Source organism: Elephas maximus, chromosome 12, assembly GCF_024166365.1.
Source record: "Elephas maximus indicus isolate mEleMax1 chromosome 12, mEleMax1 primary haplotype, whole genome shotgun sequence".
In the NCBI taxonomy this organism is placed as follows: Eukaryota; Metazoa; Chordata; class Mammalia; order Proboscidea; family Elephantidae; genus Elephas; species Elephas maximus.
Window position 1 is genome coordinate 32,149,792 of NC_064830.1, and position 25,873 is coordinate 32,175,664.

Below are 25,873 nucleotides of genomic sequence, written 5' to 3' on the forward strand. Positions count from 1 at the left end.
TCATGTATGTTTAGATGTCAATCATGTCTGTTTTCTTTTTTCAGTAATGAAGATTCTTGGCTTACAAGAATACCAAGAGTGGGACACTTTGGATACTTCATGTTTTTGAAGAAACTGAAGCTTAGAGAGGTGACAGACAAATAGTGTGATTTCCTAGTCCCCAGAGCAGGTACCAAGCAAATATCTGTGTGGAATAACAATCATTTGTTTATCACCCACTCGACCTTGAACATCATACGAAACAGAAGCAACTTTTTAAATATATGTACCAAACTTTAATTTTCATTTCACACACAAAACTTCTGTACAAAAAGAGGCAAACAGGCAAAAAAAAAAAAAAAATTACAATGACATCAGCAAACAACATATGACAATTTTAAAACAGCTTTCTGTGTGTAACAGTTTTCATAGATGTAGCAGGAAAATTGGGTTCCAAAGTTTTTGGCTCTTTAAGGTAAGACTCCAATGTTTATCACTGACATCTAGAAAAATTAGTAGCTGTCTAGGATACAAGATTCAGTGGGAAATCTCTGAATTATATTGCACAATTGGGGTCCAAGATTGAGCATGTTTCCTTTTTCCTTGGTAGGAGTATGGAATTTTTTTTTACTTAACTATGATGATGTCTTAAGTGGCTCAGCTTACTATTAATACCTATATATCATGGTGAATGAAGACTGGGAGCAGATGCTGGTGAAGATGATACTAATAGTGAAAAGGTAATATTCAAGACTTTCTGACTGTTAAATATTGTAGCCCTAAAAAAAAAAAAAAAAGTTTTTTTTTTAATGGGTCAGTTCAATTAAAAATATTCATTTCCACTTTTTTTTTTTTCCAATTCCTACTGGCACATGAAAGGTTTCTGAGAACAAAGCTATAATTTCAAAGTAGCACTGCATCTGAAAAATGTCATTTTTACCTTGTTGCTTGCCCAAAATAAATATCAGAGCCATGAAAAACACTGTTTATTTAAAAACAAGGAGACATCAAATATGAAATATGGTTAACATTGATATTGACACTGTCTCTAGCACTTTCTCCTAAACCACCCACAGGTCTTGCACACATGTACATGCAGCACAAATAATTGGGATGTTCAAGGACTTCTGATGCCTGGCGGACAGTCTGTTAAAAGAATTTGTCTCCCACAGTAGCTCTGGAGTGGACCCAAGGCCCATCACCTGTTAGTGATCACAGACATTCAGTTAACCTGTCCTAATGATAACAAAGGCAACAGTTCAGGCCCTGGGCTTTTCAGAATCCATGTGTTGGTGCCTCATGGCTATGAGATAAGGTAGCCTGGCTAAACTGGGGCAGGCTAGCAGCCTCTCCCATATGGTTGGTCCTATTTGATAGAAATTCTAAAGAAAAATTTCAAATGTGCTCAACTATTTGCTATATATATTTTTTCTTTTAAAAAATTGACATATAACCCCTACCATTTTCTCCTTTAACTAGTTGAGAGGCAGCTGCGGTATAAACACCTGACTTGGGTTCAAGTGCCAGGTCTGTGCCTCATTAATTCTGTGATGGCTGGCAAGCCTTTCCCTCTCTCCAAGCCTTAATCTCCTCACCTCGTAAAGCAGGAAAATGGACCCAATGCCTGTAAACATTATTTGCTTCTGTAATTCTAGCCTTGACAGTTATTTGCCCAAGCATAACATGTGGCTGCTGTAATAGAAGAACATTTCTTAAACTGAATGGTTACTGAATTTGTTTACCTGGTGTTATCCCATTTTCTACCTTCCTTTAGGGTTTTAGAATCCCTAGGTTTGAGAAGATCCCAAAGGCTATCTACAGTATTTCTGTTCTGATGAGAGAATGGCCACCTAAGCAGCCTTGGTCAGCCTGAAAAGCTCCAAGGAAAAGGGCCTGTCCTCTCTTTGCTGACTAGCACTTAGACATAGACCAAGGAATCTGTAGAAAAGTACTGTTCTGCCACTTGTCTGCATTTCTTTGTTTTTTTTTAAGAACAACCACAGCAACAAACAAGATTTCTCCCCCTTTTTTGGAGGACTCCAGGGAATGCCAGCTGGCCACTAAAGTCCACAAAGCAATGGTAGCTGACAGCTCATTCCTTGGGATGTGGGTAATGATGCCAAACCCGGACATACCCAGACCCAACTTCTGGGACTCTCATTCACTAACTGTCTGGGCTATTCTTTCTTCTGTCAGAAATATACAAGTAATAATACAGGCCAGGCTAAGGGTTTATTTATAAAGGTCTGACCCCATCCTATATTATGTATCCATAGGCCACGTTGTGGAATAAAAAAAAGAGCATAGAGTCAGGATTGAAGCACCCTGGGTTCTAGTCCGACATGGAGGTGAGCCTGTGTAACTGGATTCTCTGTGGCTCATTTTCCATTGGAGGTCAGAATAGAACTTTTCTAAGATTCCATTCTATGCCCTTTGATCTACAGAATAATAATAACTCAAGGCCTTGTACTGTTATTAATTATCAAGATAAGGTGGGGTAGTGCTTACTAGACTCTGCTTACTAAAGAAGGAAGGTGGAATCAGTCATTTTATTGGCTTGTGGCCTTAAAAAGGCTCTTGAAGATTATCACCCATTTTATAGATGAGGAAGATAAGATGCAGAGAGCTGAAGCAGATTTCCCAAGATCACACTGTGACTCACTTGTAGGGCAAGGACTAGAATGCAGATACTCACAGGGCAGACAGAGCAACAGGCTGACGGTGAGGTGGGGGAGGAGCTGGCTTTTAAATATCAGGCATCTAGAAAATATAGTTTTGATTTTTTTTCCCCTTCCAATTCCTCCAGTTCTCTGCTAACTAATAAAGTGCCCTAGACCTCTGTCTCCACATAAAGAGACCACAGAGAATCGGACTAACCAGTAGGAAGGGTGGGAGTCCACCGATGGTACGAAAGTTTCATGTGCTTGACTGCTAACCAAAATGTTGAAAGTTTGAGTCCACCCAGAAGTGCCTCAAAAGACAGTCTGGGTGAGCTACAGTTCAGATCAGCCACTGAAAATCCTATGAAACACAGTTCTACTTTGACACACATGGGGTCACCATGAGTCAGAATCAACTCGATGACAATTGGTTTTGGGGGCACTTCCAGCACTCAGCAGAGAACTGAAAGGTCAGAAAACATATCCATAATTTCAAAGCCAGTGTTCCCTGTCCTTGTCCTTAAAAGCAGGGGGTTGAAGCAGAGTGATGACTGTCCTGCTGTCTGGGTGCCCCTCCTTGCCACTTGCCTCCCACTTCCAAGACAATCACCTTCATCAATCAGCCCAGCTACAGCAGCGCACCTACGCATTCTACTTCCTTCTCACAGATTAAAACACAGGTTCATTTTCCTGTTGCAAAATTAAAAGTGAATGTTAGAGGGGTATAAATCTAGACAGAAAGAGAGTATGCTGATGAATAAAACACGTGTCAACAGAAAACTTGCACGTGTGCTTTGCAGTTTGAGGAAAGAGAGGGGGGCGTGCTGAATTCCAAACACTTGGGTTTGATTCTCCACACACACATTTTTCTTTTCTTGGATTCCTCTCCCTCTCTCAGAATTACAGTTGTGTTTCTCATAGCTGAGCCGAGACAGAAAATTGCGTACTTTGTGTTTCTATAACTATACTTTCCAGAGCGATGACACATCTAGAATTAAAACACTATCACAAACTATTAGGGATTTCTGATTGTTACAGGTGTGGTTAAAGGACTCCAGTAGCAAAAGTCTCCAAAATTTGCCTTTGGAGCAGGGGTTTTCGTTTCAAACATCAAAGGTAAGGCTCTCAAGTCAATTTATGCTGTGCTGGATTGAGTCAGTCAGGATACAAATTAAGGTCCATATATTTCAGTGTCAAGAAGGAAATGGTTATGTAAATACACAAGTATTAACATCAATCTGTATTAAATTATGTAAACATATACATCTTCTGAGGTCAGTACATAGATCCTCTTCTCTGAGCAGTGCTCTACTGAAGCATTGCACGAATCTGTTTGGAAGTAGATTCATCATTCAAGTGCTTTGTAGTGAACCTGGTGGAAAGAGGGATGGAGGTCAGTGTGCAAAGAATGCTGTCCTAAAGCTTCAGTAATGACTCGCCAGCCCATCTTTACCTTGGGAAGCACAATGGATAGTTATAAATCAAGCTTTGGATTGGTTCTTAAGACAAAGCGCCACACTTCAATGCCCAGAGTATTCTCTGGCAGATTTAATAGTTGCTTCTTCCTTCCAAAGAAATTTTGTAGATCTTTCATCTCATCAACTAACTGCACAGAAGAGATGTTAAGGCTCTCATTTTCTGGGGAGGAAGTCCTCACCTGATTGAGTGCAGAATATCAAGTATCTAGGCTTTGCCTGTGAAGTCACAGATGTCAAAAACATGGATTTTCAGAGCAAAATAACCTCAAACTTATGAGGTGACAGTTTCCTACTTTGTGACAACTCTTATCCTCGTTGCCACCGCAAAGGGGCAAATATACAGGTAAACAAATAAACAAACAAAAAAGTGGTGCAGTGCGTATCCAAACATCAACCTGCTTTAGAAACAGTATGTGAAAAGAAGGGAAAAGGGACTTAGCATGTAATAAAACCTTGACCACGTTCTAGGCATCTGATCTAAGTTTTCATTGAAATCCTTACAAGTTATAACCGCAGGAGAGGTTAATGCTTCCATTTCACAGATGGGAAAGGTGAGGTTCACCAAGGTTATATGACTCATTTCAGATCGCACAGCTAGCAATTTGTGATTTGTGGACCATTTGTGATTTCTGATTCAAACCTAGGTCTGGCTGTCTTGAAAGCCTGTGCTGTTTTCGCTTTATCACGGCGTCTACAGGAGATACAAATTCCAGCACTCAGAACTCACCACCTAACATCTTGTCTCAATAAAGTCTTGCTCCATTGAGTGAGGCTTTGAGAAATTCTAAAGCTTCAGAAGCTAAAGCCTTTTTATTGCATGTAGAAAGCCAGCCTGGTGTAAAATGGGCACCAGTGGGGAAAGTCATGGATTACCCATAGAATCTGGAAGGTTCTTACGGTAGAGCTACATCTGTTCTGATGCGTGATGACTCAGCACCTCCTCAAAATAGCATCAACCTCAGTGTCTGGATTATTTACTTCATGTGCATCTCAGTTCCTTCATTTATCAAATGGAGATAACAGACTAGCCTTGCCTATCTGAGTTGCAATGATTAAATGAGACAATGTGATTGGAAGTGGAATATTAAACATAAACACTCTACATATGTATGGAGAGAATTACTGATCACTTATCCTTTCCACTTATACTTATTGAACACTTACTGCATACACAACATTGAGTGGAACTAGGGAAATCAAAGGTGAATAATACAGGAGGAATCATAAACCTCCCAGATCACAATCCAGTGTCAGAATCAGTTGCATAGTAGTAGTGATTCAACACTGTGTAGATGTACCACAACTAAACAATAAGAATCCCTTCCTTCAAGTAAATTAAGCCACAGAGAGCTGTGGAAAGCATGGAGGTGCTTGGGGACTAGTATTTAGCTGTGAGTATCTGTAACAAGCCATGGCTGAGCAAACGCTCAGGTATCTGGACAACGTAGAGCAAGCTTCTCAACTCCGGCTGCACATGGAAGTCACCTGGGGAGCTTTGAACAATGAGCAACTGTGTGCCTCGGCCCCTTCCTCAGGGATTCTGATTCATTTGGTCTGAGTTGGAGCCTTAGTATCAGTGTTTTTAAAAGCTTCCCACATAATTCTCATGTGTAGAGCGGGAGACCACTGGTGAAGGAAAACTGAAGCTCTTCTGAAAATGAGCCCACTGATCACAAGTCATTGAGCCCAGGAATAAGGCCCATGACCTGTGGGGTCAAAGAGACTGGGGTTTAAGTCCTAGCTTTGCCATTTACTGCACGTCTTTTGGCAAGTTACTTGACTTCTCTAAGCCTCAATTTCTTTCATCTGTGAAAAAGGAATGCTAAAGATGATGCTGATCTCATAGGGTTGTTAGAAAGTTAAAAGTGCTAGAATCCACAAAGGGTTAAGCCTGGTGCTCTAACCCTCAGTCCCAAGCAGCATGATAAATGTGCAAAAGGTCTGCAGGGGAGCTGTCCCCTGGTCAGTGGCTGGGGCTTACCTGAGGGCATTCAGCAGACCTTCCACACTGTCCGGGGCCTGTTCCTTCAAAACCTTTATGCAGCCTTTCATCTAGGCAGAGAAAGCACAAGGTTTTTTTAGTATCTTGGTAATTTCATCCATAACATTACCTACCCATAAAAGCATCTCCCCCATGTGTCTGTCAGTTTGTCGTACCGTGGGGGGTCGCGTGTTGGTGTGATGCTGGAAGCTATCCATCCAGAATGGGAATTCAGAACGCTTAATTGTGCTCATGAGGAACCTTTACATAGATCAAGAGCCAGTTGTTGGGACAGAGCAAGGGGATACTGATTGGTTTAAAGTCAGGAAGGGTGTGTGTCAGGGTTGTATTCTTTCACCATACCTATTCAATCTGTATGCTGAGCAAATAATCCGAGAAGCTGGACTATACGAAGAAGAAGGGGGCATCAGGATTAGAGGAAGACTCATTAACAACCTGTGTTATGCAGATGACACAATACTGCTTGCTGAAAGTGAAAAGGACTTGAAGCACTAATTAATGATCAAAAACCACAGCCTTCAGTACGGATTACACCTCAACATAAAGAAAACAAAAATCCTCACAACTAGACCAATGAGCAACATCATGATAAACAGAGGAAAGACTGAAGTTGTCAAGGATTTCATTTTACTTGGATCCACAATTAACAGCCATGGAAGCAGCAGTCAAGAAATCAGGAGACGCATTGCATTGGGTAAATGTGCTGCCAAGTACCTCTTTAAAGTGTTGAAGAGCAAAGATGTCACCTTGAAGACTAAAGTGTGCCTGACCCAGGCCATGGTATTTTCAATCTCATCATATGCATGTGAAAGCTGGACAATGAAGAAGGAAGACCAAAGAAGGATTGACACCTTTGAATCGTGGTGTTGGTGAAGAATATTGAATGGACTGCCAAAAGAACGAACAAATCTGTCTTAGAAGAAGTACAACCAGAATGCTCCTTAGAAGCAAGGATGGTGAGACTGCGTCTTACATACTTTGGACATGTCAGGAGCGATCAGTCCCTGGAGAAGGACATCATGCTTGGCAAAGTACAGGGGCAGTGGAAAAGAGGAAGACCCTCAACGAGGTGGATTGACACAGTGGCTGCAACAATGACCTCAAGGATAACAATGATTGTAAGGATGGCGCAGGACTGGGCAGTGTTTCGCTCTGTTGTGCACAGGGTCGCTATGCGTTGGAACCGACTCGACTGCACCTAACAACAGCAACAACATAATAGCATCTGTCTATAATGTCTAAAGGGGCTCTGGTGGTGCAGTGGTTAAGCACTTGGCTGCAAACTGAAAGGTAGGCAGTTGGAACCCACCAGCTGCTCCTCGGGAGAAAGATATGGAAGTTGGCTTCCATAATTACCCCAAACAACCAAACTTACTGGAGTTGAATCGATTCTGACTCATACCAACCCCAGAGGGTTTCCAAGGCTGTAAATCCCTACGAAAGCACACTGCCACATCTTTCTCCCAGGGAGCCGCTGGTGATCTTAAACTGCTGACCTTCTGGTTAGCAGTCAATCGCTTTAACTACCTTGCCACCTTGGCTACTTCCATCAAGATTGCAGCCTTGGAAACTCTATGGGGCAGTTCTACCCTGCCCTATAGGGTCGCTATGAGTTGGCAATGGGTTTGGTCTTTGGTTTTATGATAATGTCACATTATTTCTGTCCATAGAATCTAGCACAGGAGCAACCAACAGCCCTTTCTACTCCCCCAGGTTGGTGAGGTGCTTCTCCAAAATTCTGTACTATTCTCAGTCATATCACTCTTCCCACTATATTGTAGTTGTATTACTTTACTTGTCTGGCATTTGGAGACAAAACTTGAGACTTTCATCTTCTTGTCTCTGTACTCTGGGAGCCAAGTGCCAAGACTTTCCCTGTATCAGGCACTCAGCTACTATTAATTCCATGAATTAAAATATGACAATTTTATACCCTCTCTCTGCCCAGAATGCTTTCCCTCCCTCAGCTATTTGACTGGCAAACACTTAACAATATTTTTAGGACTCAGTTAAAGGTCACCAACTCTAGGAAGCCTTTCTTGACCTCACTGCCCCCACCAGGTAGTAGTAACTACCACCTTTGTGTTCTTAATATGCAGTTCTCTCCACTTAAATGTCTGCCCCCACCTCCTTTTTGTCTGCCTACTCATCCTTCAAGACTCAGCTCAAAGGTCATCTCCTTCTAACTTGTTGCAGTCAAACGTTTTATCTTTGTTCATATTTCAATAGCATTGAACACCATATTTTGGCACTTATTATGCAGCCTTGGATATCTCAGTGCCCAAATTAATTTGTCTCCCTCATGAGGCTCTATGCTCCCAGAGGTGCCCATCTACATCTTAATCAGCTTTGACAGTTGTTAAGAATATGAACCATATGGAGGCATGATGGCTGGGTTTTACCCAGGCTTGTTAGTTTAGTATCCCTAGGAACATAAGCAAGTTTATTAGCTTTTTCTGTCTTTGGAATGCAATTTGTTCATAATTTGGAAAGTGGATGAAAACTAAATTTATATAGATTGCATTATATTATTCATATTCTTTAGTGGGTTTTTTGGCAAAGCAAGAATCTTTCTTGCTTTCAAAGATGAGAATCACTCATTTTAGACTCAGATGTTCATGTAGTGTATTGGATTTGGTTATACTAAGAGTTTCTTTTACAGTGACACTTAAAAACAAGTATTTTCTGTGAGTCATGTTCTGGCATATCAAATTTTATCTCAAAGGCCTGATAAGCCCTGAGAGATTGATGGAGACAGCCGAGAGCAGAAGGTTGAGAATCATTTGGTGGTCACATATAGGCTCACCAAGAAAAAATGTTGTGGTCAATTCGAGATGTCTGTCATGGGCACGGGGCGGAGAGAGGTTACAACAAGCCAGGTGTGGGTACCCCAGGCCTGCTCAGTTCCAGGGATAGGATAAAGCCCAGGGATGAAGAGATTTGGTCCCTCTCCCAAGAAGCCCATGGACCACTGACAGACTAGAGACAAATAACTCATTATCCTAGTGTGATGAATCATCATCTAAAACAAGCCTAAGGATCAATGGGAACAGAGATGTAGGAAAGGGATGAAAGACCAGTGAGTACACTTTGGGGATTTCTAGTTCTATTCCAGGATGATTACATCATTGGGCGCAAGGTAGGGAATACCAGGATGTAGCCAGGGATGTAGACAAGGCCAGATCAAGTGCAGGTTTAATATCATGTTAGGAAGTTTGAGACCTTTACCTACAGAAAATGGAGAAAGCTTGAGAGGCAATGAACAATCTGGTAATGTGGTGAATATGGAAAGGGTTCAGAAGGAAGCAATACTGGTGATCTGGAGACTAGTTACGAGGTGCAGGGAGAGCCTATGAGGGTATGGAGTATAGGGAAGCAGTGGGCATGGAGAAGGGAGGGATGGGTAGATTAATCTGGATAGATTCTATAGGACTTGATGACTGACAGGGTATGGAAATTGATGGAGAGGGAGGAAGTTAGAATAATCCCTAGGTTTCTGCCTTAGAGATGGGTTGGATGATGGTGGAACACCTGAGGCAGGGAACCCAAGAGGAGGAGCAGATTATGGGGGCAGGATAACATTTAGTTTGGGGTATTTCATGTTTCAGGTGTTCAGGAGAAGTGGGGTCTAGAGTTCCGGGTGAGGTCTGAGCAGGGACAAGGATTAAGGAATGAGTGCTTATTAGGTCATTTCATGAGATTCTAAGGAAAACAGCTGAAAACAACATCTTACCTCTAGCCTGGCTTTTCTGGCACCCAAGATTGCTATCTAGTCTCCTAATGGCACTCTGACAACTCCCTCTGCCTAGAGTACTCTTCTGCCCATTTGAGAAAATCCTACACCTTCTTTGAGGTCCACCTCAAACATCACCCTCTGGTCCCTGCCTGCCTCTGCCTCTAAGCAGATGCATTTCCCCCTCAGCTGGGTCACAAAAGCTTACCACGCATCTGTTTTGCACTCCAGGGCACGTTCTTTGGAAGTGCATATACATTATTTAGAGCCCTGCTCGAGCAGTGGTTATGAGCTATGGCTGCTAACCAGAAGGACAGCAGTTCAAGTCCACCAGCTGCTCCTTGGAAACCCTATGGGGCAGTTCTACTCTGTCCTATAGAGTCATTATGAGTTGGAATTGACTCGATGGCAATACGTTTTTATAGAATATTTATTCCAGGGTCTGACAAATAAATACCTGTTTATTCACAGTTGATGCTGATACTCTAGAGATTTATAAACACAGTGCTTACAACTACTGGTCTAGAAATATGCAGAGACCTGGGAAAAGACCCTTTATGTCACTAAAAGAGATGGGTCATCTTGAATATGGTTGTATTTGGCAAACCTGAAATTTTCTTGGAGACACATGCAACTTCCAATATGAACAAACCTTTCTTAATGAGACCTTCACACACAAGTAAATTTCATCAAGAGTCTGTGTGGTTAGAGGTCCCAAAGAGAGATGGAGAAAAATGAAGAACAAAATTCCAACTCACAAAAAAAAAAAAAAAAAGGCCAGATTTACTGGTCTGACAGAGACTGGATAAAACCCTGAGAGCATGGCCCCTAGACTCCCTTTTAACTCAGTACTGAACTCCCGAGGTTCACCCTTCAGCCAAAGATGAGACTAGGCCATAAAACAAAATGAAACCAAATTGGTACACAAGCCCAGGGGCAAGGAAGAAAAGGCAGAAGGGGACCGCTGAAAAGCTGGTAATGGGGAACCCAAGGTTGAGAAGGGGAGAGTGTTATGTTGTGAGGGTGGCAACCAATGTCACAAAACAGTATGTGTATTAATTACTTAATGAGAAGCTAATTTGCTCTGTAAACCCTCATCTAAAATACAATAATAAAATAATTTTTAAAAAAGGAAAGACTATGTGTGGTTAGATTTTACGTTATACATTATTTATGAACTCAACAGAAATATTCAGTAAATGACAAGTAAAACCAAGTGTTTTAAAAATTAAGGTGCAAGACATAATTGTACCCAGTGTCATTTTAATGGTTAACTCTGTGACAAACTAAAAAAAAAAAAAAAAAGCTATGGTAAGTTGGAATGTCCTATGATTAAACCCAAAACAAAACAAAACCATTTGCTGTTGAGTTGATTTTGACTCATAGCGGCCCTATAGGACAGAGTAGAACTGCCCCATAGGGATTCCAAGGCTATAATCTTTCTGGAAGCAGACTGCCACATCTTTCTCCTGCAGAGTGGCTGGTGGGTTTGCACTGTTGACCTTTCAGTAAGTAGTTGAGTGCTTAACCACTGCACCACCAGGACTCCTTGTCCTATGACTACCATGTACTAAACTCAATACACATTCAAATGATAGTTATAAAGTCACTCAAAGAGTTATTTATACTCAATCTTAAAAATGTTAAAGCCTCACAAAGAACACAGTAAATATATTTATTTAAGAAAAATGTCCAAAATAAATTTAAAGCGAATTAAATGCACTTTAAAATGACATGTATAGCATGGTCCTAATTGGTTAAGTACATGCAAACAGACACACAAACATCTACGTAAGAAGAAGGGACATAGTTATGTTGACTTATTAACAGGGGTCATCTGTCAGTGGAAGGGTTATGAGAGATACATTTGATTTTCTGTATTTTTCAAATTTTCTATACCAACTATTTTCTTGGTAAACAGAAAGTAAATATATTAAAAATGTCATAAGTGGTGATAGCTGAACAACATGATGAAAATATTTAATATCACTGAACTGTACATGTAAAGATTGTTGAAATGACAGATGCTTTGTTATCTATATATTACAGTAACAAAAAAAAAAAAAACTTTATTAAAAAGCATAAAATAAATGTCATGAGTACTCTCTGAAGAGCTCTGCCTAACTCTGTTGGGGACCCAAAGCCTCAAAGTGAATAATCCAAGTTGCACTTTTCATTGAGACTTCAGTTCCTTGCATTTTTTAAGAACCCTGGCCACTCTGTGCATTTCGAGTTTCTACACAGTGCTGGAGCATCAGAGATGTTAATCTGTACAGGTGAATGAACATGTCAGCAGAAGTTAGCAAGTCAGTAAGAAGAGCGCCTGTTTGGCACTTAAAAGGCATTAAATTAATCCAATGGACACACTATGGGGTTTGATGCTGTAGGCAAATTCTGGGCTAAGGTAGGCGTATGCTTTATCCCACAACCAACAAGAAAGTTTCAGACTCATCTGTTTTCTGATTATATTCATTCAGAACATTGACTGAGTGCTATGCACTAGGTGCTAGGGACCGTGCGAACCAGTAGAGCAGACATTAGGTTTATAAATAATGGCCTCTGCCCTGTGACAAAGAGCTCAGAGTCTGTAAGGAAGTGAGAAAATACCAAATGGTATAAGTGCTGTGGAAGTCAGAGAGAAGGAAGGCTTTGACCCATGCAGGACACAGGAAATGTATCACTAGATGAAGTGATATTTGAGGAGTATCTAAGAGGTTTTTGCCTCTCAGAGAAGAGGAAGGGCATGCTGGGCAGGAGGAAGGGTTCAAGCACACTCAAGGTGACAAGGCATGGAAACTGGGTAGAGCTAAAGTTAGGAAGTGGAGGGACATGAAGCTGGAAGGGTCCTTTGGGATCTGATTGAGGAGTCTTATAATCCAGTATGTCCCAATGTCCCCTACTCTTTTCACATTAAGGCATGTATTATATGTGTGTAGAAACCCCATGGTATAGTAGTTAAGAGCTACAGCTGTTAACCAAAAGGTCAACAGTTTGAATCCACTGGTCACTCCTTAGAAACCCTAAGGGGCAGTTCCACTTTGTCCTATAGGGTCACCATGTGTTGGAATCGACTCGACGGCAATGGGTTTGGTTTTCGGTTTATTTGTGTGTGTAAATGGAATGGGCAGCTTAAAGCTCAGTGATGGTTCATCTTCTCAGCCGCACCAAGGCTGAGGGAATCAGCATCTTGGCATCCCTGCTACCTCTGGAGGTTGGGATGTTTTGTTGTAAGCACGCAGAGAAGACTGGACTTCTTGCCATGAAGACAACTGCCATGAGGGGGGGTGTATCCTGGAAAGATTACTCACAGTGGAGGGAGGAGCAGAAAGGGGGGAAGCAGGGTCTGTTTGCCACCATTTGCATGCTCTTATTTGGAAAGCCCACTCCTTAGCTGTTCTTACATCAATCTTGGATGTCTTGCAGAAAGCTCCCACTGGGTGGACGTGGTCGTAGAGGATAATGACCCCCACCATCACCCTCATGCAGAACATCAGTGTTTCCTCGCTTGTAAACCTACTCCTGTATTCCCTGGAAGAGAGGGGAGACAGCAGTGGTGTTACTTCCTTGTCAGCACATGTTCACCTCGAGCCCCACAACTGGTTACTTTAGACTCCTTCAATCCTCTCTTGAGAACAATCCCAGGCCTGCAACAACTGGGTTAATATGCTCTTAAAGAAACCCATGATGATAATTCTCCCTGAATCTATCCAAAGAGCAATTCAGTGTGAAAATAAGGTAAATTAGAGGGCAGTAAATTCTCTTCTCTTCTGCCCTTCAGCAGGCCGGCTGATCATGTACACCACTCCCCTGCCCATCAATCTTGAATATTTTATAGCTGGTCTCTCTGGTTGTCCACGATTATAGAGAATAATGGCTTCATCATGGAGAAAAACAATCAGGCTCATTTCTACAGAGCAGCTATCATGTCTCTAGCCACAGAAACCTCCTTTGTTTAGACACAGACTGCAGATGGAATTGGATTGGCAAAGATACCTAAAAGAAATCACATACCATTCACTGAGCTGAGAGTATTTGTGGAGTTTGAATTTAATTCGCTTACCTGGACAGGAGCCCTGATGGTTAAGATAATTCAGGCCAATTCTACAGGCTTTCTTAGCACCTATTTCATTATGAATTGGCACCACAATGAACATGATCACTACTTCTGTCTTGGATTACACCTTAACTTTGGTATTTTTTTTTTTTTTTTGGTATAAGCGAAATATTCAAAATTAATGCCACCCTAATTTGAACAGGGCATCAGATATTATAAATTTCCTGTTGACAGCTTTGCCCCCCTCCCCAAACATTCTGCAGGGTAGGTGGCATTATGGGCCCATCATTAGACAGGAAACCAAGGTCCAGGGAGGTCAGACCACTTGTCCATTGGCAGATGAGGGGCCAGAGACCCAGGTGGAATCCAGGCTTTCAAGTACAGATTTTCCCATCACCATGCTGCCTCATCCTCAAAAATATCAAACTTTTTTTTTTTAAGTGAGAACTGATTTAGGTAGAAAGAAACTTGTTGCCGTTGAGTCAATTCTGACTCAAAGTGACCCTATGGGACAGAGTAGAGCTGCCCCATGGGGTTTCCAAGGCTGTAAATCTTTATGGAAGCAGACTGCCACATCTTTCTCTGGCTGAGCAGCTGGTGGGTTCAAACCACTAACTTTTTGGTTCGCAGCTGAGAGCTTAACAACTGCACCACCAAGGCTCCTCTTACGTACAAAGAAACTGCTGAGAAAAAAAGACAGGGAGAGACAGAGAAACCTCCATTGCTATCCTTGCAAGAGACTTACTACATCTACTCTTGGTTCTAAATCTTTGCCTTAGCCTCCTCTCCAATGGATTTCTAGTAATGCTCAGTCATTTAACCCAACCCTCCACTTGCTCCTTACGTGTTTTCATCAGTATCTTTGATTTGAGCCTTGGTTCTGACACCTAATTATCTATGCAACATTTGGGAACTCCATTACCCAACTGGGGCCTCAGTTTCTTCAACTACAAAGTGGTGATACATACAACTATCACCCAAAGTTCTTTATGAGATTAAATAAGATATTATACATGTAAACTTCACCATGTAGACCCAAATGTTAGATGTTGTTATCACCATTATCATCAATGGATATTCTTCCTGGGACAACAGGCCCTGGCTGGGTGGACTCATGACAATGAGTTACATCTTTATTGATTTAACTTACGGAGTTTCCAGCATGACTTTGCAGACACTTGTCATTGTACTGAGGCAGTCTGTGGTATTCTCTATGGGCAGGGTTTTGTTCTAAATGGGAGACACAAACGTATGTTAGCCCTGCTAGCAGCTTTTATGTGCAATTAAAAAGAAAACATTTGTTGCCCAACCTCACTTACTTCAGAGACAAAATGCATCGTGGCATTGCTAAGGGTTTTCAGCATTGGCGTGGCTTCTGCATAAAAGAGGGACATTCGATTGGCCATTTCATTATTGACTTCATTCTCAATGTCTAGCTGATGAAAATAAGAAGAGAAGATGCAACTTGTAAAGAGATGGTTAAAATCCTCAAATAATGCCCTCTGGAAAGTGAATTACAGACAGGTAAGCAGTCTTTTTTCCTGTGTGCTTCCAGATGCAGGAAACAAAATCGCCACGGAGAAGGGTAGAATGGTCCAGGGAACCCGAGGACTCACATGCATGTTGTTGATCCTGTTGCGACTTATTGTCCTTCTGTAGTAGCTGAAGTCATTCTGAATAGCTGGGTTCCTCATCTGAAATCCAGAAGAGAGGAAAGGAAGTCGTCTCTCAGCATCAGAAGGAGATATACATTAGGACACTAGATTTTGTAAATACACCAGGACTTTTTTTTGTTACACAAGAGTCAACGCAACTTCTGATTAAAAAAAACAAGTACTTGTAGCTTCTTTGTTTTAAAATACTCTCAGTTTTTAGAGTAGACCAGACTCCAGGTAAAGTATATTTGAAGGCAAATTCTCACCGCCTCTTATGTCCCTCCAGGGCAGGAGCTATGTCTTATTTATCTGTCTGTCTCCCCATCCTAGAACACTAGCAGAGTGCCTGCACACAGTAGGTACTCAGTAAAGGTTTGCTGTTAAAGAGCCAAGGCAGTTTGGGCCTAACCTTCAGCTCATCGAATCGAAGGGTAAAATGTAAAATTTCCGCAAACTCCTTTGCCAGGGCCTGCTCCCTCTCCAGGTGTTGGGTTGGTGTGTAGGGTGGACAGGTCAGCGATTCTAACAAACTCTGAAGAGCTTTTTCTGAAAGTGAAAAGGATAAATATATGTATGAGGTGATAAACAGAGAGCCTTCAAATAGCACAATTCTCAGCCACAGTTGACAATCTCGGAGAGAACCTACTTGGGTCTTCCCGTTCCATGTCTCTCCCCCTAACTGAGCGAGATTTGATGTGTGTGGACAAGGACTAGGAGGCCCACGTGCTCAAGCAGACTGCTTCCACTGCAGAAGCCTCCTCCAGCCACAGAGTTCTGCAAATCTCTCTCTCTAAGCCTCACACACTTAGTAGTCTTAATTCCAAACACTCCCAGAAAACCACAAATATGTGCTTTTGGATTATGTACATGAGATATCCATTTATAATACAGGATGAGATAAAGCAGCAGTCCTGAACACACGGATCAGATGACATGCTTTGCAGAAAAAGATTTTTGGTCTCATATTAGCTCTTCTGCATCTACACTCCAATCTAATCCCAGGACTATTCTTCTACTCACCCATTGCCGTATCTTCCCCCATTATTGCCCTTGCAGCTCACAACTCCCACTCGTCTGTTTATAAGCATTCCCTCCAGTTTTCTCTTTGATATGTTTCTAACAGCACAGAGTCATTTAGTCAATCCTTTATACTTTTTTTTTTTTTTATATACTAGGGGTTGGAAAACTATGGGCCACAAGTTAAACCTGGTTCACATCTTGTTTTTATAAACAAAGTCTTATTGGAATATATACTCATTCATTCATTTATGTATTGCCTATGGCTGTTTTTGTGCTACAACAAGGCTGAGTAGTTGTGAAAAAGACTGTGTGGCTCATAATGTCTAAAATACTATATGTTCAGAAAAGTTTGCTAATTCTTGCTCTACATAGTCCTTAAATGTCTTCTATAGTATCTTTACAAGGGACGCCCTTAGTCTTTGATAAACATTTCCATGTATGGGAACACACTGTCTTATGAGGCAATCAGTTCTACCTTGACCTGCTCTGATTCTGAGGAGTCTTTTTTCTTCCGTGGAACTGGAACTTGGCTCCTTGGGATTCAAGCATTGGGCCTAGACCTACACTTTGAGAAAATGTAGAGAGAAGTTGACCTCTCTTCTACCTGAAAGCCTTCAGAAGCCCTCTCTCCTTGTAACATTGAATTGAGTTCATTCAATTACTCTTCTTTGGGCTTAGTTTTGAGTCATCTCAACATCATGCCTGTTACTCCTTCAAAGAATTTCAACTCATCTGATTTTCTCTTAAAATGTGACACTCATGGCAAAAGTAGAATAGAACCTGACTATTCCTTTCCTTGATCTAGATATACTATATTAACTAATGTAGCCTGAGAGAGCTTTACTGTTGTGGGGAGCAGTTATTATCACACTGCTGGTCATGCTGAGACTACTGTCAAACAGGTTTGGCTTTATTCTTGGTTCTGCAAAACCATGCTATACCTGTACAGTGTTTTTTTAAGCTTAAGGGCATATTTCACTACATTAAATTCATGAAATGACTCCAGCAAGCCAAGCTCTTTTTTAGCCTAGCAGGTAACCTGTATCTCCCAACTTCTCTGTCATTCAGAAATGTGATTAGCCTGCCATAAAACTATTAAAAGTTGGGCATAGCTGAGACCACAATCAAAGGGATATCTACCAGTAGAGACACACTAAATGGGCCAATAACTTCAGGGAAGGAACTTGGTGGTGGATTGAAAGAAATGAGAATGGCAGGTGCTGCCACCCATGAATGGTCTCTCATCACACACAATGGATGGATGTGGAGACATTTTCCAATATGGCGAGCTTCTCCTCCTGCCTTCTCAAATATCAACAGAAAGCTTCACACATGGGTCACGAGCACTCTAAACACATACTCACCTAGCCTTATGGAAAACTCATAAAATCTCTTTAGCCTCACAACCAGAGGACACACTGCATTCCAAGCTTTTTCTTGAAGCTGAATGTCATTGGGGTTTTGAATTGCCTACAAAAACATGACAGAATTATCTCCTTAAAAAGAAGCAATAAGCTCTGCATCAAATTCCCTAAAGCTTGAGAAATGATTTTAGCAGAAAATACAATCCCTGCTGTACTCTGTAATATATACTACTTAAATTGCATCAGTTCATGGGACTGTCCCCCAAGATGCTCATATACAATGGAGATTTTAACACTCCAACATAATGCATATGACTCTACATTAGATTCTGTGTTATTGGACTTGTTTCTGTTAGCCTGGATAATATATATATGGAAAAGGTCACATCTAAATTAGAGGCAATTTACCCTTCCTCCATCACCATTTGATTCTTCTAAAGTAGAGCTAGTGCTCATTATGAAGTGTAAATTCTATAGGTATTTTCCTTTCTCTATTATATGTATAATATGCCAGTCTGCAATGTTCCTGAAATTAGCTAAATTAAATGGTGACCCCAACTAGAAAAACTGCCTCTTAGTAGGCTGTTACTTTCTTAGAAATACTCTCTTGTCTGGGGCTCATCAGCTTGGGAATTGTGATGGCAGTGGTGTTCTTTTCAGAGGGACAGTGGTGGGTGGTGTGTGTGTGCGTACACACATGCTTTCGTTTGTTGATATTTCCAAAAGCTTAAGTATTTTAAATAAAGGGAGTGTGAGATTTCTTGTCTTTAAAGCATTATAAGGTTTTGAAAGTTAAACTGACAGTTCACCTTTTTTTTTTTTTTTGCGTTATCGTTTTGTTATTTATTTATTTATTTTATCTCATATGACATTCCAAGATAACAGACCTTAGGCTACTTAAGGTTAGGTGGTTTATGGCTATTGTTTGTGACACTGGTGCAAGCTGCCAAAATTCTTACAAAATGTTGGAAAGCATATGTAAACCCAGACCTCACAACTCATATTTCAACTGCTGTTCATAGACTTTACATGTAAGTGTTCCTTCAACGAAGTAATATGGTGACAATTTATTGTTTAAATGTGAGTCCTGTGGTATCTAATGTGTGTACAAGAAGAGAATGGCTAACTAATATTTTACACGGTCTTCAGCACTGTTTTGCTCAGGTTAATGTACTAGAGTAAAAGGGGCCATTCATACATTTTTTTTAAGGACACATTACCCTCCTTGCTTTTCCTAGTACTCTAGGAAATACTAGGGCTATTACTTATTCTTGCTGTGTGTGTGCATGTGGGGCTTTCCTTTCTTCTCCTGGGGTGCTGTCAGCTCAGTATTATTATTGGCATACGTCTCGGATCTCTGGCCCCGCTCCCTTGTAGGCCTGTAGATCTGTGAGGATGCTCTCAGAATCCTGGAGGACCGCGCTGATCTGGTTCCATATTTCTCGCTCTCCTTCTGTGGGCTGGGCATCTAAGCAGCAAGGAAACCAAGAGACACTGGAAGCTTGAGTTTACAAACAAATATTTTCATCCTACCCCATCAGTTATCTTTTCTACACATCACTTTACAATGCATCAATTTACTTATATTTTGTTAGAAGTTAATTTTCTTAAAAACATATTGTGTCAATTTGTGATTTTCTATGTAGGAGAAAATAAGGTGGTAGTTCAAAAGCCATACTGTTAGTAATGATCAATAAGATACAAAACATCCTATGTTTCTTATATTTATTTCTGATTTTTAAAACATTTTCCTAGTTTAGCAGTGAAAAAAATTTTTTTTAAAGTGCAATGGACAAAAGAAAACATTCAAACAGTCAAATATGAGCCATGTTTTCTTTTATTTTTCATTTTATGATTATATTTATTTACAAACAGCTTGGAAAAACACTGGCGTTCAGCTCTATCTGCTAGATGATCCTATCTTCTTCCCATGAGTTTGGGATTTATTTACATATTAATGTAATAGCCTGCTGCAAAGAGAAAATTAACAAAGCTTCTGCCCGTTGCTCAATTCAAAATATTCACTATTTTTTCTGCACACAGTAAGCTAACCATGTTGAAATCCTTGTAGGCACCCATTTGATTTTATTTGTGTGGAACACATGTTTTGCACACTTACCACGTGCCAAGCAGCGCCCTGGGTGATAGAAAGAATAAACCTTGTCTTTTGGGGTCTGCTTTTAATGGGAGAAGCTGTGGAATATTTATGATTTCATGGAAAAATCTGCGAATCTGAGCACAGGTGGGAAAATAAGTCCCCTTATATTTTCATATTAAAAAATAAGCTGAAAAACTGGATAATTAATCCATCAAATCCATGAGAGAGAAGTATTTTTCTAGAACACACTGCTATGTGGGGGCACTGGGACTTACTGAACATGAACTCTTGCTCCACAGTTTTGACAAAGAAGGTACAAGGGGTTCATGTTAAAAATTGTGGTTCTGCTTATCTTGGGTCTTGACTGTGAATGTTACCCACAGAAAAATAAGTGAAACATTCAAGCTTACATAAATGAAGAACATGTTCTAACAGCCACAGAAGGACCAGGAGGAAACTGCCCTCAGCTGATCAGTAAATTGTTACTTGATTTCATTCCTATGGTTCTTGACCCCAGAGATAATCTATGGTGGAGACTAAGTGGTGATAAAGATTGGGATTTATTTATCTCACAATTCCCGTAGAATAGCCACTTGCCTGGCTAGTACGGAGTTTGTCATCTGATCTAAAACAAAGGCACTGGTAATGGAGAAAGGAGACACATGTCATTTCATAGACTTCTGTTCTCAAATATCTAAATCCTACGCTCTGAATTCTCTCAGCTGACTTCATTGATGAAAGCACAAGGAGAGAGCTGTACCTAGTATAACATTCTCCAAATCAAATCTCAGTTCTGACTAATCTTTGTGGAGGTGCAGAGGGGTAATAATTCCCTAACCCTACTCTGGTGTATAAAAGCCATAATTCACAATACAGGTGAGATCTAAGCCAGGCAATGACCACGCTGATGGGTCACTAAAAACGAGTCTCCCTCAGAAAGGCTGTCCGAGTAAGGGCTGGGCCAGATGTGGCTACATCTACTCAGTTGTCATCTGCTGGACTCATGTTAACCCAAGGTGAGACCTTCGACAAGTCATGCCCATGGAGTTCTTTAGACCATTTATCTTGCCAGGTTTTGCTTAAGACCTAAGATATTAGTAGTGTTACCTGAGAAATGAAGGGTGGAACTCACAAGTATATGGTAATTCTGTTTAAAATTAAAAATCACAGACCCTTTTAGGCCATCCAGAAACTCTGCAAACTTGAAATCATTCTAGGATTGAGACAGATTTCAACTTGAGAATACATGTACAGCCTCTGAGCAGTGCAAATAGTTTACACACTCAGCTGCTAACTGAAAGGTTGGAGGTTTGAGTCCACTGGAGGTGCCTAGGAAAAGAGGCCTAGTGATCTGCTTCAGAAAAATCAGTCATTAAAAACCCTATGGAACACAGTCCTACTCTAACACACATGGGGTTGCCATGGGTTGGAATTGACTAGACAAAAATTAAAAAAAAAATTTTTTTTAACATACATATGCATGATGGCTCAGAGGAGGAAAAGATGAGTGTGGCCTGGGAGGAGTGAAAAAAGCTTAATGTAAGGGGTGGGATTTGAGCTGGGTAGATGGGAGGTCAAAGGAAGTGCACCCATGAAGAGAGGGCGGCATGAATAAAAGTTTGCAAAGCTGGGCCAGGAGGAGGGCAGAGACCAGGGAGCCTCGAGTATATAGTCTAGCTTGGGAAAAAGAAGGGAGAAAAGAATCTAGTTGCTCCTTTATCCCTTTCTACAGGTCCACTGGTTTCCATAAACATTTGCTAAGTTTTCTCAGGTACATCATTACTCTCACTCAATATTAATCCATCTTACGGTTTGTCTTTTCCTGCATTCCAAAACTGTTCTCAAAAGGATATGTGTGTCTTCAACAGAAACCCACAATCACAATCACCCAAAGTAGGAAGCCTGTAACTACAGGAAGCATTTCAGAGGAACAGAATTTCAAGTTAATGCTGGTTATTTCCCATAAGAAGAAAAGTCAAGGAAGAGAACACACAAGCACAAAGCAATGATCCTAGAAAACAAATAAAAATGAAATACTCATTAACACAAATCCATTCCCTCTCTTGATGAATACATCAAAAAGTGGCAAGCTAAACAAAGATAATTTCCTAGAGAGATATTTGTTTAACAAGGATAAACAAAATAGAGCCCATAAACTAAGATTCTGAGGGGCTTGTAAGTCAATTTCAATATAATTATAAAATAGTATGTGGGGTAAAAAAAAAAAAAAGACACTCTGAGTCAAGAAGAGGAAGCTTTTTGATCTTCGTTGTCTCATGACTGAATCTTAGCATGTCACCACTTGATAAGTTTTGGACAAAACAGAATTAAAACTAAGTGGGCTACGAGAGGAGAGCTGGGGAAACAATACAAACAAGAATCTGATGATTAAACACAAAAGAAGAAAGTTTTCAAACTCAATTTTTAAAAACAGGCCTTTCTTAAGTGCTTTAAAATATAACAGTTTCTGGAGTATGGTTCTACTTTAAGACACATGGGGTCACCACGAGTGGGAATCAACTCTATGAAAATGGTTTGCTTTCGACAGCAATTGGCTTGTTTGTTTTTTGCTTTATCCTGGTTTGAAATCAATTTATATAACTTCTCAGATGTTTCCTCGAAGGTAAACAGACATAATAAGAATAAAATATATATAAATTCTATGGCTCTTAAAAAAAAAAAATTTCGATAGGGTGGCTTAAGAATGGTACCAGCTAAGGATAGGCTATCCCTGGTTATGGGATGTTTCCTAACAGAAATCAACTCTGACACTTATATAACCACAATGTGCCACCTGGGCTAGCAACGTGGAGGCCCTGAGGAACAAACTTGGGAGATGTGGTGAATACCTTCCAAGATATAGTAACTCTCTCTTGCCACCTGGGTGATTTGTGAAACAAGACCCTCGGTCCCCAGTCCCCCTCTCTGGGAAACTACTCTTCTTGGCAGATTTCCTAGTGTCATATTAGAAATGTTTCTCATGGGGCCTGTTCAGCAGTGGTGGGTTTGGATGGGAGAAATTCAACCCATCATTCCTTCTTTAATCTGGGCTTAGAAATTTGTTGACCCATTTTATTCCATAATTTGTTAGACTGATTGGACATCCTATTTCTTCCTTTTTCCCCAGTCATGGAACTGAAGTCATCTCCCTTTTCAGCTAATAATTAGGCTTTTGGTGCCAACAGCATGGTCCCTGACTTCTGGGCTAGGTTTGTCGTAAGCCTGGATTCACAGAGCACTCAAATCATGAGTAGAGAAGCTCCAATCTTTTTGTCAGTCTGTCTGTCTCTCTTTTTAAATCAGAAAATGACTGTATAACCTTAGGTGTCATTTAACATTGGTTCCAATTCTACAGAAGTCCATGATTTCCATTTGGAATGGAAGTTCTACCTTCATCCTCCAGCTAAGTGATCAGACTGTCAGGACGAAGTAGTAAGAATCTTATCCATTAGTCTGTGGGCTCTGGTCATATCTGTTTCACTTGACATTATACTTCCAGAGTCTAATACAGTGCCTGGCATATGTTAAGTGATCAAGAAAATTTTGCTGAATAATAATTGAATGAATTATATCTACTTCTCACAATATGATGGTTCATCTGCCTATCATTCAAGACAGGGTCTGCATTTTTGTACTCAGTTCCCCATATATTGCCCTAAACCCAATAAACATTTGATGAATCAATGAATAAATTAAAAAAAAAATTAAAAATTGGAGTGAATGGTGGGCGTTGGGAAGCAGCGAAAGAAATGCATGTCCTATTACATCTAGATCCTCCCCTCTGTCTCTTCTCCCCAAATGGTTTTTATATTGTTACATCTCTAATGCTTACCATTAAGATGTATGCATTTACCTACAATCACATTTGCTATTCACACCTTCATTAACACCTGTGTTTTTAAATCATCCATATTTACCTATGATTTCAATGTCTTCTTGGGCTGTTAGCACACTAAGACGGCATTTGTTGAGTCTGACAGAGTAAAAACCTACACTTATATTTCCTCTTTTAGTCCTAAGCTGTTACCATTTTGCTTTCTGGAATATCCCTTTGAGAAGTGTTGGTGTCCATATTTTTAGCATTCTCCATATTCACATTCAATTGGCGACCATGTTTTTAAAATTCATTGTGTTTTCAGGTGCCAAAGAACGTATCCAGAGGCTCTGAAGGATTGATGATTGAAATTACTATATTTAACGTATTGGCAACCCCCTAAAGCATTTGCTGAGTAAACAGGAATTCTATACTATGGGTTTTGTATTTTTTTACACAAAGACTGACCTTTAGTCAAAGACACATACACCCACCCACAAACACATGCTTAATCCTACTGATTCGGAATGGGTCTTTATTTTCAGCCTGGGCCAATGAATTGGTGATGTTTCTGCTAAGAGTCACATTCTAAACTTCTAATCATTACCAATTATTTCAACAAAATTGAGGAGAATGGTTAGACAAAGCTGGGACTACTGCTGTCTAACAATGAAGCTGTTAAAAATCCCTGTGATTTACACTGGCAATTTCAGAAACCAATACTTCCAGGAGCCCTGAGACAAGCCTATCCAGGCCATTACCCAGGCCATGATTTAAACCCCTGTTCTGGACTTACCTTTGTGGAAAGTATGAAAATGTATCATGTGCGTCATGACCTTGCATACATATATTTATTGTCAAGAACTCACTAAATTCAAAGTGCCTACAATTTGTAACAGAAGAAATATTCATTTATCAATTATGGTAGTTAAACAGGATTAATTTTGTTTGCAGGGGACATATTTATTTTTTGTCTCCATTTGCTAGTGATGGTGAATATGAGCCCCTGCATTTTGGTGTCACCAGAGTCAGATTCCTTGTGGACTACAGTGATATTTATTTAGAGTGTTTATTATTCTACCTGCTACTGGAGAGGAAGGTGGCAATATGCTTTGTCAGGAATGTCTGTGGTGAATCTACCACAGAACACAACTACAGGGCTCATAATGGAGACGGGTCGTCGAATAAAAGTGCTCTTTGTACATCGGCCAAGAACTTACTCTGTCTTCAAACACACCAGGAGCACACATTCCTCCTCCTAACGACCTATTTCAGAGTGCATGCAAAATCTGACAGAGAATCAAGCAAATTAACCTAAGATAATATGTGTAGAAAACACAATTTATTTGGTAATATCTTTGGTTTTGAAGGGAGCTCTGGCATTTCATCAATAGGATATATAGCTATCTCTGCACCCCAAAGGCCACTGTATAAACACCAAAGAGAAGTACAGCAAAAGGTATTTACCAAAGCCATAAATTAAATCTGTAGCTCTTCATTTCCTCACTCCTTCAACCCCTCTTCCCTTCAGGATAAACTAAGAAACATAAATAACTACCCATTATTAACATTTGGGTATGTACAATGGGTAATGATTTATAGCAGAATATTAACTGCTTATAGAAACAACATAAAATTGCAAAGGTCCATTGGAAAATGTAAGTGTGACTGGGCTGACATATTTATTTTTACAGGGACATCAGTCATCCCACAAAGAGTGCACAGTCCTTTCCTGTGGAACAATCTTACCAAGGACTGAAAAGAGCTGGGAGGATTAAAGTACTTGAAGGGTTGTCTTGTTCACACACACACAGTGGGGTCCCTGTGGTATCATAAGGGGTGGGGGGTGACCAGGGATGGAGGTTGGAAGACCTGGGTCCTCTCCCCAGCTTTGCCACTCACTGAATGTTAGACGTCGGGGCAAACAAATTAATCTCTCTACACCTCAGATTCATTCTTAGTAAAATGGAGAGAAGCTGACAGTAGCTCCGTCTGCTCCCTACCTGGCAGAGCTAT

At 40.5% G+C, this 25,873-nt stretch overlaps 1 protein-coding gene across 2 annotated transcripts in view; it reads right to left on the reverse strand.

Annotated features, from left to right (window-relative positions):
- Positions 1-271: 271 nt before the first annotated feature.
- Positions 272-25,873, reverse strand: part of CYRIA (CYFIP related Rac1 interactor A) — a 149,800-nt gene continuing 124,198 nt past the window's right edge. For both annotated transcript variants that reach the window (XM_049902643.1, XM_049902642.1), the window contains exons 5-13: positions 19,292-19,413; positions 17,946-18,051; positions 15,971-16,107; positions 15,523-15,600; positions 15,226-15,342; positions 15,057-15,136; positions 13,254-13,380; positions 6,099-6,169; positions 272-4,011 (exon numbers count right to left, since the gene is read on the reverse strand). In XM_049902643.1, the coding sequence (XP_049758600.1) occupies positions 3,948-4,011; positions 6,099-6,169; positions 13,254-13,380; positions 15,057-15,136; positions 15,226-15,342; positions 15,523-15,600; positions 15,971-16,107; positions 17,946-18,051; positions 19,292-19,413 (902 nt within the window). In that variant the 3' untranslated portion in view covers positions 272-3,947. The remainder of the gene's footprint in view (positions 4,012-6,098; positions 6,170-13,253; positions 13,381-15,056; positions 15,137-15,225; positions 15,343-15,522; positions 15,601-15,970; positions 16,108-17,945; positions 18,052-19,291; positions 19,414-25,873) is intronic.